Source organism: Natrix helvetica (genome assembly GCF_964273705.1).
Source record: "Natrix helvetica genome assembly, chromosome: 7".
NCBI classification, from domain to species: Eukaryota; Metazoa; Chordata; class Lepidosauria; order Squamata; family Natricidae; genus Natrix; species Natrix helvetica.
Genome location: NC_138558.1, coordinates 63,662,276 through 63,675,993, shown reverse-complemented (window position 1 = coordinate 63,675,993; position 13,718 = coordinate 63,662,276). Strand labels below are relative to the sequence as shown.

Here is a 13,718-nt window from a genome sequence, read left to right as displayed (position 1 = left end):
GTATCAAGCAGAATTCAGCAATTACCCACTTTGAGGATGAATGGGTGTTCCCAGCTCTCAGTAAAAGGATAGTCTTTATGGAAGGCTAATAGAAATTCGTCTCTTCCATTCTTCCCATGGAGCAAAGATATTCTCCCAACCCACATCCCCATCCACACAAACAGCCAGATAGTTATATTATATAGCAGGGGTTGCCAAGCCTCAGACTGTGGCCCTCTGCCAGGCTGCAGCTTATTTGGAACCGGTCCACGGAAATGGTGGACAAGTGAGTGTGTGGTTGGCATGCAACTGCATTTGTGAAAGCGTGGTGGGCATGTGCAAAACCATCCTCTCACCTCACCCCACTGTTGCCACCGCAGGCTGCGCCAATCCGCCAATCTGGAAAGGTTGGGAGAACTCTGTTATATAGAATATTTTAAGCTCTGTGTAGAGGTTCTAAGTAGCAGAGAACCCTCCATACTTTCATGGGAAAATACGGACACAAAACATGAAAAAGTTAGCCAAGAATTATCATGTCCTCCCAGATGTAGATACATAGTAGTTTTGCCCAATTGATATTATGCCTTGCTTCCTAGCTTGAAGGTAGTGAGAGATAACATATAACAAGTCATTAGATGTAAATTACCTTTGGTAACAAGAACTTATTTAAAAATAATATAAAAAAGGCATTCTACTAGCCTCCCTTTCCCCCCCTCTTCCATTCTCCCCCAGCTACTTGCCAAATGTTTTACTGTGAACTTTATTCATTTTTCTTGGATCATTGTAATTATGATTATTATTAATACATGCTTCTATAAACTCAAAAGATTTGAAGACATAATTTGGCTTCTGCCGTTTGTTAGAAAATAGGTGAAAATTAAAAATTAAACAAGCAAAAAAATATTTGAAAGACAATAATTATATGTAGTAAATGTTTAGGAGTATTACAATTAACAACTTTGCCACTTACATTGCCTGTAAAATCATGAATTAAATTGCTTATAAGTGGGTGGCAGAGAACTATAAATATATATTAAAGTTGTATTAGTATGTCTATATAATGCTATGAGTAAGTGTCATGTGCTTGTTGCAGGAGCTTTGAAATAAATATTTGATTAGGATAGAGAGAGGATGGTTTGTCAAATTACTTATTTTCATTAATGCTATGTTAGATTTAAAATTACAGGAAAAGAAAATACACAACTTGCATAATTCCATCTCTTTAAACAGGAAAAAACTATCTTCAGCTTACAAAAAACAGTTGCTCAGTTGGAATTGTCTTTAGCGTAAGTAATAAAATTATAACTTTTGGTTATTCTGAAATTGATTTTAAAATCAAAGTCAGGGGTAATTTTAATAAGATTATAAAATTAACTGAGCTACTGCATACTTCGTGAGGTAAAATAGAAGAAAGAAAAAAATGAAATGTGTAGTTTAGCTAATTTTATTTTAGACAATTGTGTTATATATCAGGGAAGCTATTAAATGTAATGCTTATTTAAGATAAGACGATGAGGACCCAAAATACTTTATACTATATCCTTTTTTTAAAATGTCTGGTCACCTTCTGAAACAATTATACTTTCTTTATTCAAACCACTTTAATAATCATTCACTTTAATCTCACTGAAGATATAACATTTCACTGTAAAGCTATTTCCTAGCTTTTCTGAATTGTTTTCTAATTCTGCTAAACCGCTATTAATTTAGTATGGTATCTAAATCTAATTAATTTCTGAAAACTTTAATTAAAATATTCACTTTCAGACTTTTTCAAATGAAAATTAACAGTTTTAAAAATAATGGCAAGGTATGGGAGGTATTCTTGAGAGTGTCAATTTTTCTCTTGTCAAAAGATCTGAAAAGAAAATATCCTTTTTACTTGCCCCTTGTGCTACTGGGTAGTTCTAGGGAATATGCACTACCTCTCTTCAGGTTCCAGAAAGTGCTTCAGAGTTTCATGGGTAGGATAGCTAGAAGCAACAATGACTCATTTTAATTGGGAAGTACCCTGTGCTTTCTTGACTATGAACCAAAGCTAGCTTATTTTACAAAGTCGGTTAAAATTAATAAAGACATCATATCTGTCTTCTACCAATGCTGCCATTTGTACCATAGTGGAAGAAATTAAGGTATAATTTTACAAATGCTTGGCGATTTAGTTGTTCTAAAGAAGCAAGACAGATCCATATTCAGTTATACAAACGGCTCTGTACTTGTTGGTAATATGCAAACTGTCTTTAGTACTATTCAGTACAAAGATAAATTTTAGTTAATTGCTATAATTTTTAAATTATGGCCATCATGTATATACTGTATTGCAAAAAGATGAATTAAGATTTTCTAAATCCCACATTTTTAGCCAATTAAAGGATGCCTTAAATGGGAAAGACCGTGAACTTGCCAGTCTCCACCGCCAGTTTGATGCGGTACACTCAGAGCTTGGAGAAACCGTCAGAGTGAAAGAAATGGCTCTGAAGGAAAACAGAAGATTACAGGATGATCTAGCCACAATGACTAAAGAAAACCAGGTATGAAATAATTCATATAGTGCACATTGTGATTGATTTTGTACCAGTAAATATTATATGTACAAAGGATATGATGTACCTCTTCAAAATCATCATTGTAACCAAAACAATGTCAACATTGTTTTTTAAGTAAAATAAAATATAGGTAGTCCTCCCTTGATGATAATTGAGATTGACAATTCCATTGCTAAGTGATGTCATAAAATGTGACGTCATGTGACCACACCAACCTATGAGGGCAATTGTGGCCGTCTCAGTTGCTGTGATTAGGCTATTCCTGTGTGATCGCGTCATCATCATTTGCTACTTTGCACCAGCTTCCCCATTGATTTTGCTTGTTGGAAGCCGGCAGGGAAGGTCGCAAATGGCGATCACGTGACTGTGATACACTGCTGTGTTATAATTGCAAGCTGGTTGCCACGTGTCTGAATCAAGATCAGATCGCAACACCTACAACTAGGAAGATTGTCATAAGTCCCTTGTGTTCAGCACGCTTGTAACAACTGGATGCTTGCTATGGTTGTTCAACTACAACTATCTGTATAATATTTTGGAGCGTGAAGAGTTTTTGTAAGCATTTTACTTTGTTCGTATTCCTGTTTCTTTTCGTTATAGATTCCAATATCATGCTCTCTAATAGAACTATACATTAATATCCCAGGCTACCTTCCTAAAAAACGGTATTTTGCTTGTAGGTTTTCTAAATTTTATGAGTTTGTAAAGCCTATATAATAGTGATGGCGAACCTTTTCAGCACCAAGTGCCCAAACTGGAACATGAGCATGCGCTCACCGGAACCCCCAAAACTCAAAGATCAGCATGCACAACAGCCAGCTGGTCTTCCAGTTTACGGGACTCCAACACGCACAAAGATCAGCTGGCCAGTGCACATGCGCACACTGAAAACCAGAAGAGCAGCTGGCGATGGTGCGTGTGCCCACAGAGGGGGCTCTGCGTGCCACCACTGGCAACACGTGCCATAGTTTCGACATCACGGCTATATAAGCTACTTACAGCTTGAGTGCCAGATATTTAAAAGGGTGCATTTAGAAACAATCTTGTGATTTGATTATGAATTATCAAATAAATCACACCAATTGGGAATTGTGTGTGTTTGTAATAATAGTCCATTAAAAAAAAAGGTTTTCCTAATGTTTAATAGCAAACTTGAAGATTAAATGGTTTTTTTTTTTTTAAAGAAAGATTCTTCATATTTTCACCTAGCAGTCATGGACTGTGTATCTAGTGATGATCAGATATTTAGTTCTTTCACAATAAAGAAGAATAGAGACTAGTATAGACAATTCTCATGGTCACGTGATCACATTTTGGGCCCTTGGAAACTGGCTTGTATTTACAATCATTTGCAGCATCTTGTGGTCACTTGACCACAGTTTTCAGCATTTTTTTTTGCTAGTTTCTGATGTTTACTTATGGTTTCCAGCAAAAAACAACACCCATTGAGTTTAATGGATTCAGTAAATGACTGCAGTGTTCACTTATCACAGCCATCATTTAACAACCACAAAGAAGCTTGCAAAAGCAAGAACAATCCTATAATGGCCCACTTAACAATCACCTTGACTTAAGACTATAATTCTGGGCTCAATTACCATCATAAATCAAGGACTATCTCCTTACAACTCATATCAAGTGGCTGTAGTGAATTCCTGTTCCTTCCTCGCCTTTCGCTTCTGACCATTTTTTTACTAGCATTCCAGCTTGAACATGTATTTCTTGGTTAGCTAACTGTGATAGCTAGACTGGAAATTCTTCTTTACAGTTATTTTTTTTCCAATGGTTTTCAACTGAATATTGATCAAATGACAATATTTTATCCTATCATAATTAAAACATCAGAGACTCATAGTTATTGTTCTTTGTATTTACTGGTAAAGATAAATCCATTATGGCTACATATTTCACATTTTTTTCCAGAAAAAGTTCTCTAATGGCCTGCTTGTATGTATATCCCATTTAAGCTCAATCCCTCCAAGACTGAGTGGCTGTGGTTTCCGTCATCCCGATTTGTGCATCTTGTTCCATCTTTGACGATAGGGGGAGAAATTTTAGCTCCCTCAGAGAAGGCCCGCAATCTGGGAGTCCTCCTGGATACGCGGCTTAGTTTAGAAGAACACCTGATGGCTGTGACCAGGGGGGCCTTTTACCAGGTTCGCCTGGTATGTCAGTTCCACCCCTTCCTGGATCGGGATGCTCTGTGCACAGTCACTCATGCTCTCGTCCTTTCTCGCCTGGACTACTGCAACGCTCTCTACATGGGGCTGCCCTTGAAGAGCACCCGGAGGCTTCAGCTGGTCCAGAATGCGGCCGCGCGGGTTATCTTGGGGGTACCTAGTTACTCCCATGTTACACCCTTTTTAGGCGGCCTGCACTGGTTGCCGGTTGTTTTCCGGGTGCGATTCAAGGTATTAATTATGACCTTTAAAGCGCTCCATGGCTTAGGCCCAGGGTATCTGCGAGACCACCTACTGCCACCAGTAGCCTCCCACCGTCCAGTACGATCCCACAGAGTTGGCCTCTTCAGGGTGCCGTCGGCCAGACAGTGTCGGCTGGTGACCCCCAGGGGGAGAGCCTTCTCTGTGGGAGCGCCTTCCCTCTGGAATGAGCTGCCCCCGGAGCTTCGCATAATCCCCGACCTCTGGTCCTTCCGACGCGCCCTAAAAAGTTGGCTTTTCCAGCAAGCCAGTCTGGCCTGTTAATGTTAATTTTATCTCATTTTTAAAAATGTTATTGTCCTATTAATTGGGTTTGTTTTTTGGATATGTATCTAATTTCTTTTTAACTTTCATGATGTGTGTTTTTTAATGTTGTACGCCGCCCTGAGTCATTTGGGAGAAGGGCGGCATATAAATCCAATAAAACTCAAATTCAAATTTATGGGTTTTTTTAATGGTGTGGTAACTGTTCTAGTTTAATCTTGAGTACTACAAACATTGAATAATTATATTATTTGAAATATTTAATTAGGTATCAATTACATTTTTTGAAGTGCCAAGTGCTAATACCAATATGGGCATTGCCAGTGCCAAGTGTCAATGCCAAAATAGGCATTGTTCCAAATCTTCCATAAGTAAAATTACTTACCCATAGGTTGGAAATCACAAGACTGAACGCTGCTTTTTTAAAAAATATCTGAATATGAGGAACTAATAACAAAGAGAAACGCTGTTACAAGCTGTCTCTCTGTAGTTCAGTTTTGATATGGAAGAGATCATATTTAATTGTACTGCTTTGTCATCAGGTGGTTTATTTATTTTGTGAATTATATGTCTAACAGTATGTAATATAAACAGATAATCTCATCTGAATTGGAAGCAACTTTACATGAAAAAGAAGAACTGAAAGTTAGAGTTCATAATTATATTACTGAAGTCTCCAGATATGAAAGTTTAATGACCTTAAAGGTGAGCAATATTATGAAAATATTATTATTTAATAAATCAATTTTGATTTTGAGTTTTCAAGCCATTATTGGCCACTGCAAGACTCCTGGCCACTACATGGAAAAGTCCATGCAGTTTCCTTGGCAACATTTTTGGAAGTGTTTTACCATTGCTTCCTTCATATGGCTGAGAGAGAGTGACTGGCCCAACGTCACCCATGGCTTCATGTCGAAAGTAGGACTAGAGTTATGGCCTCCCGGTTTCTAGCCTAGTGCCTTTAACTACTGTATAAAATCAAACATAAAATATATCTTATTTAAATGTTATAAGTAAGCTGAAGTAAAGTAACCAAGTTAGTACACAAAGAAAAATTCTTCAATCTATTCTTTAAGAGAAAAGAGTAACAATGAGGGAACTTTCCTTTCTTAGCCCTATAACATTTAAGCTACATTTCACCAAGTTCTACCATTTCTATGAAAGTTAGGAAGGGTATTATTTAGAATTATCATTAGATTTAAAACAAATTGGGAGTTTGTCACAAATGTACAACTCTGATTGAGTCATTGATACACACATAAAGGTAGATATATCTAGACATATCTAGATGTCTAGATTTGTTGTATTTAAAACCTTCAGTATGTGAATAGTGTACATACATACAGATGATGATGATGATGTTATCCATTCAGTTGTGTCCGACCCTTGGTGATTCTATGAGCCAGATTTCTCCATATCTTCTGATCTTGCTCTTCTTTGAGTGGTTCTCTGCTCTGGCTGGTGTCAGCTTTGATGGTGTCCAGTTACCATGTTATTTGGTGGCCTGGTTTCCTTTTACCATGAGCTCTTCCAAACGTAATTGCTTTGTCAGTGAATTTCCCCACAAGACATGGCCAAAATAAATGAGACACTGTTTTGTGATTTGTGCCTTCCAGTGACATCTCTGGTATTATGAGCTCCAGTACTTGCTTGTTAGTCATCTCTGCTGGATAGACAAGAGCCTTCTCTAGCACAGACAAGTCAATTTTCTTCCTGTCTTGCTTTTTTTAGCTCCAACTTTCACAACCATAGGGAAACACAAAGATTTGACTAACCTACATTTGATTGCCAGGCTGATCTCCTTGCTTTTTTATACGTACACCTAGACAACATTAAAAAATCCAAATTATTTATTGTAAAATCAGTATAGAAAATTGATACAAGGTATTACATTTTACACGTAATGATCAATGGATATCATATCTGCCTCAAATCTTTTAAAGTGTTACGTGTAACAGTATAATCATTTAATCTTGAAGTTATCTTGAAGTTATGACCGTGAGGACAATTAATCAGTGGAACAGAAGTTGCCTCCAGAAGTTGTGAATGCCCCAACACTGGAAGTCTTTAAGAAGATGTTGGATAGCCATCTGTCTGAAACGGTATAGGGTTTCCTGCCTAGGCAGGGGGTTGGACTAGAAGACCTCCAAGGTCCCTTCCAACTCTACTATTGTATTGTATTGTATTGTATTATTGTATTATCTCATATAGAAAATAATGCATATTCAGGTTTCTTCAGTGGAACAAGTTTCTAAACAGAAGAGAGGCCAAATAGTAGCTGAGACTTTTATTTCAGTGATTTATTGCTCAGTGGATATATTTTCTCTTAATACTAGGAAAGAGAAAATAAAGAATTATTGGAGAAGTTCCAGATGCTTCACAACCAAGCCGAAGAATGGGAAGTAAAGGTCCATCAAGCTGAGGGACAAAACAGCTCTGTACGGTTAGAGCTCCTTTCAATTGATACTGAGCGAAGACACCTTAGAGAAAGAGTAGAATTATTGGAAAAAGAAATTCAAGAGGTAATTATAAAATTACAGCTTCCTAGATCATTTTATTGTGCTTTTCTTAATCAAATGCCTTGACATTAATTAGAAATTTGTACAAGGAGCAGATGGCATTAATCATCTGTATGGTCTCAAGGGGAAAACTAATTCCAGATTTATGCCTGCTCTTGCCCACTACTTGTTAAGTCTTGCAAATAGTTGTAAATGTATTTTGGAACAAAAAAAAAATACTTCAAGTTGATATGGATTGTTTGTTTTGTTTCCGAATAACTGAGTGCAAATGGGAAAATATAATAGAAGTCCGTGCTTGTAAAAAGAGCTACTTTTGTCTTTCACGCAGCACATCATTGCACATCAAACGTATGAGTCGCAAATTTCTTCAATGGCAAAAAATATGGCCAAGCTGGAAGAAATTCTCAGGCGTGAAAAAGAAGAAAAATCTTCAATGAATCACGATGTGGCCGCTGTTAGAGACTTATGTGTCAAACTGGAATCTAGCAAAGATCTGCTCTCGCGTCAATTAACATCCAAATCTCTGGAATTTGAGAGGGTAAAAGAGAAAAATTGTAGCATGTTGACGGTAAAATAAATAGATATATACTCTAAAGTTAAAAAAAAAAAATCTTCAAGCCACTGTGGCTTGAAAAGCTTCCCTGGGAGAGATGGGAGAAGAAGCAGCTGGAATACGGAAGGGCTTAATGGAGAGGAGGACAGAAACTGTGGGCTAACTTAGCTACTGTGAGGTTATTTATTAAATCAATTCTTTTTATGCTCTAGATTGTGTCCGAATTTGAAAATTCAAAGTCAGAAACAGAGCTGTTAAAGAAGCAACTGTCAAGTGAACGAGTTACAATACAAAACCTGGAAACCCTCTTGTCTACCAGCAGAGACAACGATTTTCAGAACCATTTGATAACCCATGAAAAAGATTCAGAGATACAATTGCTCAAAGACAAGTTAACGCTCTCGGAGAGTAAATTGTATGTTGAAAAGTATAAAATGACCTGTTTTACAATATTTTTCTTTCAGCTGTTTGTAATTTAGGGCAAAAATGTCTCCATTCTTGATGATGATGATGATGATGATGATGATGATGATGATGATGATGATGATGATAACAATAATAATAATATTTTTACATAACGAAATCCAGATTTTCTAATTAGTATTGTGAGAAGGGTTTTGTAAGAAACAACAGGCTTCAAAAATTTCTCCTGGAATAGCAATTTTCCTAACTTGCATTGAAAGATTAAATTACTCATTTTTGGTTTATGTGTTTCTTTCAGGAAAGTATGGTTAATTTCTTACCTTGCATGTGCCCTTTATAAGATATAAAGTATAATATGCTAAAGGCAACATACGTCAATCTGTATTCTTCAGGCTGCAATGGTGAAAAACAATTTCAATCAGTGTTTTTGAAATTTAGAACTTGACAATGTGTGAACTTCAACTCCCAGAATTCTTTAGTCAGGATAACTTGTGAATTCTGGGAGCAGAAGTCCACACAACTTAAAGTTGCCAAGTTTGAAAAACACTGTTTTAGATTATTACAATTGTCACTACAAATACATGTAGTACTGCCTATTCATATGCAAGTATCTCGTTCATTATGGTCCCTTGGAAATGCAAAGATTGCAATACCAAAGAAATTCTGTCAGCAATATGTCAAATGGATGCATTGTTTTAAGTTTCAGGTGAATGCATTTCCAAATATACACATTTTAAGTAGACTGTTTTGTTGGTTTCTTTATTTTAAGAACTTTTTGTATGTGCATGCACAAATATGGGTATATTTTCTTAATTTCTAGGTCTCTATCTGTTTGCAGCTATTTTTAAAGCTTTGGTACAATGCCATTTCTGAATGTCTAATAGATATTTTTCTCTTTGTTTTACAATATTTTTAGAACAAGTCTTACTAGAGAAGTTTCTATACTGCGAAATAAACTTGCACAGCTGCAGACTGATTATGATATTGTGAAAAGACAGCTGACAACAGAGCAATTTGAACGGTATGTGAAATAGCTTTATTAAAAAAGCAACCGTTCTGAGTCCCATTTAAGGAGGAAATCAGAAAAGCATGCTTTATAGGGTGGCACAAAAAATTATTAAAACTAGTTTAATAATTCATTTTCAGTACTGTTTCTTAGTTATGCAATCTATTTCTAACTCTTCTTTTCATGCTGTTGTGGTTTACAACATAAAAAGCCAAAAAGGGGGCATATTCAAAATGGGTTACATTAAAAAATACCATTTAAAATAAACTAATGTCTAACAATAAATACCACAAGACCTTTCAGTTAAGCATCTGTTTTTTTAAAAAGCTGTGATCAATTATTTGTTGCTTAGATTGAACAAGGCTTCCTCCCAGTAACCAAATAGTTTGTCAGGGTAAATAGCATCAGAAAACCAACAATTTGCTGCTTTCTGCAAGTAGCTGATTAACAGGCTGGCAGGAGTGCACTTTTAGGGCTATCTGCTGAGGATCGTTCTTAGATTTACTGCAAGTAATGATGCTTGTTGCTTCCTTCTCCCTTCATTTAGTATTTTTCAGGTTCATAAAGAAGGAGAAAGACAGGGGCATTTAAGGCATTTAGGCACATCCCCCCAGCCCAGCAATGAATATAGGAAAGCTAAAGTTTACCAGCTTTCTGCTTACAACGCCTTTATACCAATCCTGTTTTCCTAGCCAGGAGGGAAAAAAAAATCACTTCACTTTGAAATCAGATCTATCCTAGAAGTTGATGGAGTTGGCTGAAATGGCAACATTGACTACTTTGATTTAAAAAATGAACATAAGTACTTTGGTTTCCACATGGAAACTTTGTGCTTGATGTGGAAAAGAATGAAAATTTGACTTTGGGTTTTACCAATTAGACTGATAGATCTTTATAGAAATGGCTTGTGCATATTATTATGAAAAAGCAAAAAGTTGTGATTTGATCTTAATGCCTTATTTTAGTGTAACAGTCAGAAGTCAATGCTTCTTTTTCTTATCTTTCCTCATTTCTCCTTTCCTTTTCTCCCCCCACTGCTTTTTTATTTACTCTGCATTTTGTATTTTATAATTCAATTAAAAATGTTGACTGGAAATCAGGTTTTCCTTACTAAGCTCTCTTCAACTAATATCTGTACCACCTAAAATGTACAGGTGGTTCTCAAATTATGACTACAGTTAAGTCCAAAATTTCCATTACTAAGCAAGACAGTTGTTAAGTGCACTTTGTCTCATTTTACAACCTTTCTTGACACAGCTGTTAAGTGAATCACTGCATTTGTTAAGTTAGCAACACAAATGTTAAGTGGCTGTGGCTTCCCCCTTGACTTTGCTGGTCAGAAGGTCGCAAAAGGTGATCACATGACCCAACGACACTGCATCATCGTAAATATGAACCAGTTGCCAAGCTTCCGAATTTTGATCACATGACCATTGAGATGCTGCAATGGTCGTAAGTGTGAAAAGTTGTCATTTGTTTCAGAGCTGTTGTAACTTCAAACTGTCACTGAACAGGCGGCCCACTGGCCAAATGTGGTACATACAGGCCATGCCCACCCCAGCTCCGTGAAGGGGAAAACTCACAAAGCGTCATGTGACAGCAATGTGATACCGCGAGTTTGACATCCATGATCTAGAGTTACTGGAAAGCAAATTCTGACTGTAAACAAAATTCTTAACAGCTAGCAAAGAGAATATTTTTTTAAAAAGTGATTCCAATTTATTGTGTAGAAAAATGGTGAATCATTTTCTGCATAAGAAAATACAGTATTTGGAAGTGCAACTTGAGTTCAGTTATAATTTTCTACTTGGTAGGGAACGGGCCATTCAAGAGATGCGAAGGCTTGGCTACTCCACCACTACTTTTCCTATTTCATCACCACTTAGCTCAACTTTGAGATCCCCATCACATTCTCCAGAGAGGGCATTTTCAGTAACAACAGAACGAACAGAAAAGTAAGTAATTAAATCAGTAGCTTAGTCCTTTGGTTTTAGGCATATGCTTAATTTACATAATATTTCAAAATGAAAGGTGACCTTCGATCTGTATTTTGGGTTTTCCCCCAGAGACAATGTACTTGTAGAAAGTTAAGCTCTGAATTTTATAGTTACCATTTTTAATGTGGGAGAGATGAGGGCAGGTAGATAATTAATACCTACCTGGTGCTTTTGTATAATTAAAATCATGTATGGCTATTTTGAAGATACTTCTAATCTGACATGTTCTAATTTGAGGCACATAGTATACATTCTAAAAAACACAATATTCTAAGATTATTAATTCTTAATCGGCATGTTTTCAATATAATCATTCCATTTTCTTTCTTCTTAGAAATGTGGGCTTCAAGGATTAATCAGTTACTTTTAAAGCAGAACAATAATGGGATGTTTCCATGTTTGGACTCACTGTCAGCGTTGACATGAATTCTACCTCTAAAATGTTAAATCATTAACACTAGGACTATTGAAACAACAACAAGCTGTGTGGGAGCACTTAGTGTGTAAATCAAAGTTCGCAACAGTCTGCTATCACACATAGGCTAGGTTGGTTTTTAATAATTGTGATAGGTTTGCTCTGCAGATTAAGACTAAACATCTGAATTGGAGGTCATAGTGTGGTTTGTTACTCTTATTTCTTCTTTCAAGGTTATTTATTTTCAGTTAGATCAGCTACAGTCTGTAGTTGCTATTGACTGCAAAGCAGATAAATATAGAAGAAGAAAAGTCCTTTAATCATGACTTAATATCTATTATTCAGGTTGTTTTCTTACCAGTAATTTTATAAAATGTGTGTATGTATGTATAAATAAATTATGAAAAGTTTAATTTAATAATGTCCTTTAAACTGAGTAAAAATGTTACATCATTAGTTAAAAGGTGTCTTTTAAATGTTATCTCTAAAATGAAGTATCTCTGCATTTTAAAAATGGTTTTATATTAAAAAGCAAATTTATATACATTAAATTATGATAGTATAAATAATGTTAATATCATGTCATTTAGCAATGTTTTTCCTTTCTTTAAAGTTCTGAAATAAAGTTTGAGGAATTGGTACACCTGAGTTCCAGCTTTTAAGGACAAAATGAGGCAGTTTAAAATACAAAACTAATTAGGTAAGAATGAACTTTATTGCAAGGAAACTAATCATGTTGTAGTTTTTGTCACAATGTAGTAACAAGTTGTCAGATACAGCACATTCCTTAATTGACAAAGCTTTGTACCATCTTGATATTATCCTCAACAAGCAATCTGCACCGAGCACAAAAACATGTAACTCCAGAACTAGTTTGGGCATAATTTGAGTATGTTTCTGGATATTTTATTAAAAGAAGACAATTTTAATTATTGAAGAAAATCCATGGATTAAAGTAGGAGGAATATTCTTGGGCATAAATAAGCCATCTGTATAACCAAAAGTACATGGAATTTTGGATTGGGGTGTATATGCCATAATAATAGCTGTCTTTAAAGCATTACTTTTGGATTGTGTTGTTACTAATGTACTTGATATCACTAAAGAAGACGATACTAATGATATTATGATTAAATAAAGCAATTTCCATTTTCAAGGAATAGTTGCAGATTGATTTATATCCTTGGAAGAAAAAAATATTTTCCGGTTCTCCTTATAGACACTGGCAAGAAGAACAGAAAAGGCTATTCAACTGAGAGCGACAACTCAATTCTTAAATGTAGTGAAAGCTTATTATAATAAAGTATATACATAAACTGGAACAATGGTCTCGGTAGAAGAATTCAAACATACAGTTTTGAGTACTGATTGATAATTCACATGGTATCATTTTGACATCCCTCCTGTTCTTAAAACTTTAAAAAAAAGGGATCATTACTGTTTTTAATATGCCATACAAATTATAGGCCAAACTGTCCATCCAGGCCCGTATTAAAGCCTTATGTGTCAGATGTTTCTAGTTAAATGTCCTTGGCCTTGTTCATCAAAATAATTAAGCGTTTTCTCTCTCTAAAA

At 35.7% G+C, this 13,718-nt stretch overlaps 1 protein-coding gene across 5 annotated transcripts in view; it reads left to right on the top strand.

Moving 5' to 3' along the window:
* CEP135 (centrosomal protein 135) overlaps positions 1–13,468 on the top strand; it is a 40,810-nt gene extending 27,342 nt beyond the window's left edge. For 3 of the 5 annotated variants that reach the window (XM_081960150.1, XM_081960146.1, XM_081960148.1), the window contains 9 exons: positions 1,210–1,265; positions 2,342–2,510; positions 5,825–5,935; positions 7,567–7,752; positions 8,078–8,287; positions 8,515–8,717; positions 9,642–9,746; positions 11,546–11,686; positions 12,757–13,299. In XM_081960150.1, coding sequence (XP_081816276.1) covers positions 1,210–1,265; positions 2,342–2,510; positions 5,825–5,935; positions 7,567–7,752; positions 8,078–8,287; positions 8,515–8,717; positions 9,642–9,746; positions 11,546–11,686; positions 12,757–12,805 — 1,230 coding nt within the window. In that variant the 3' untranslated portion in view covers positions 12,806–13,299. The other 2 variants (XM_081960147.1, XM_081960149.1) reach the window with 2 other exon arrangements.
* The last annotated feature ends 250 nt before the right edge of the window (positions 13,469–13,718 follow it).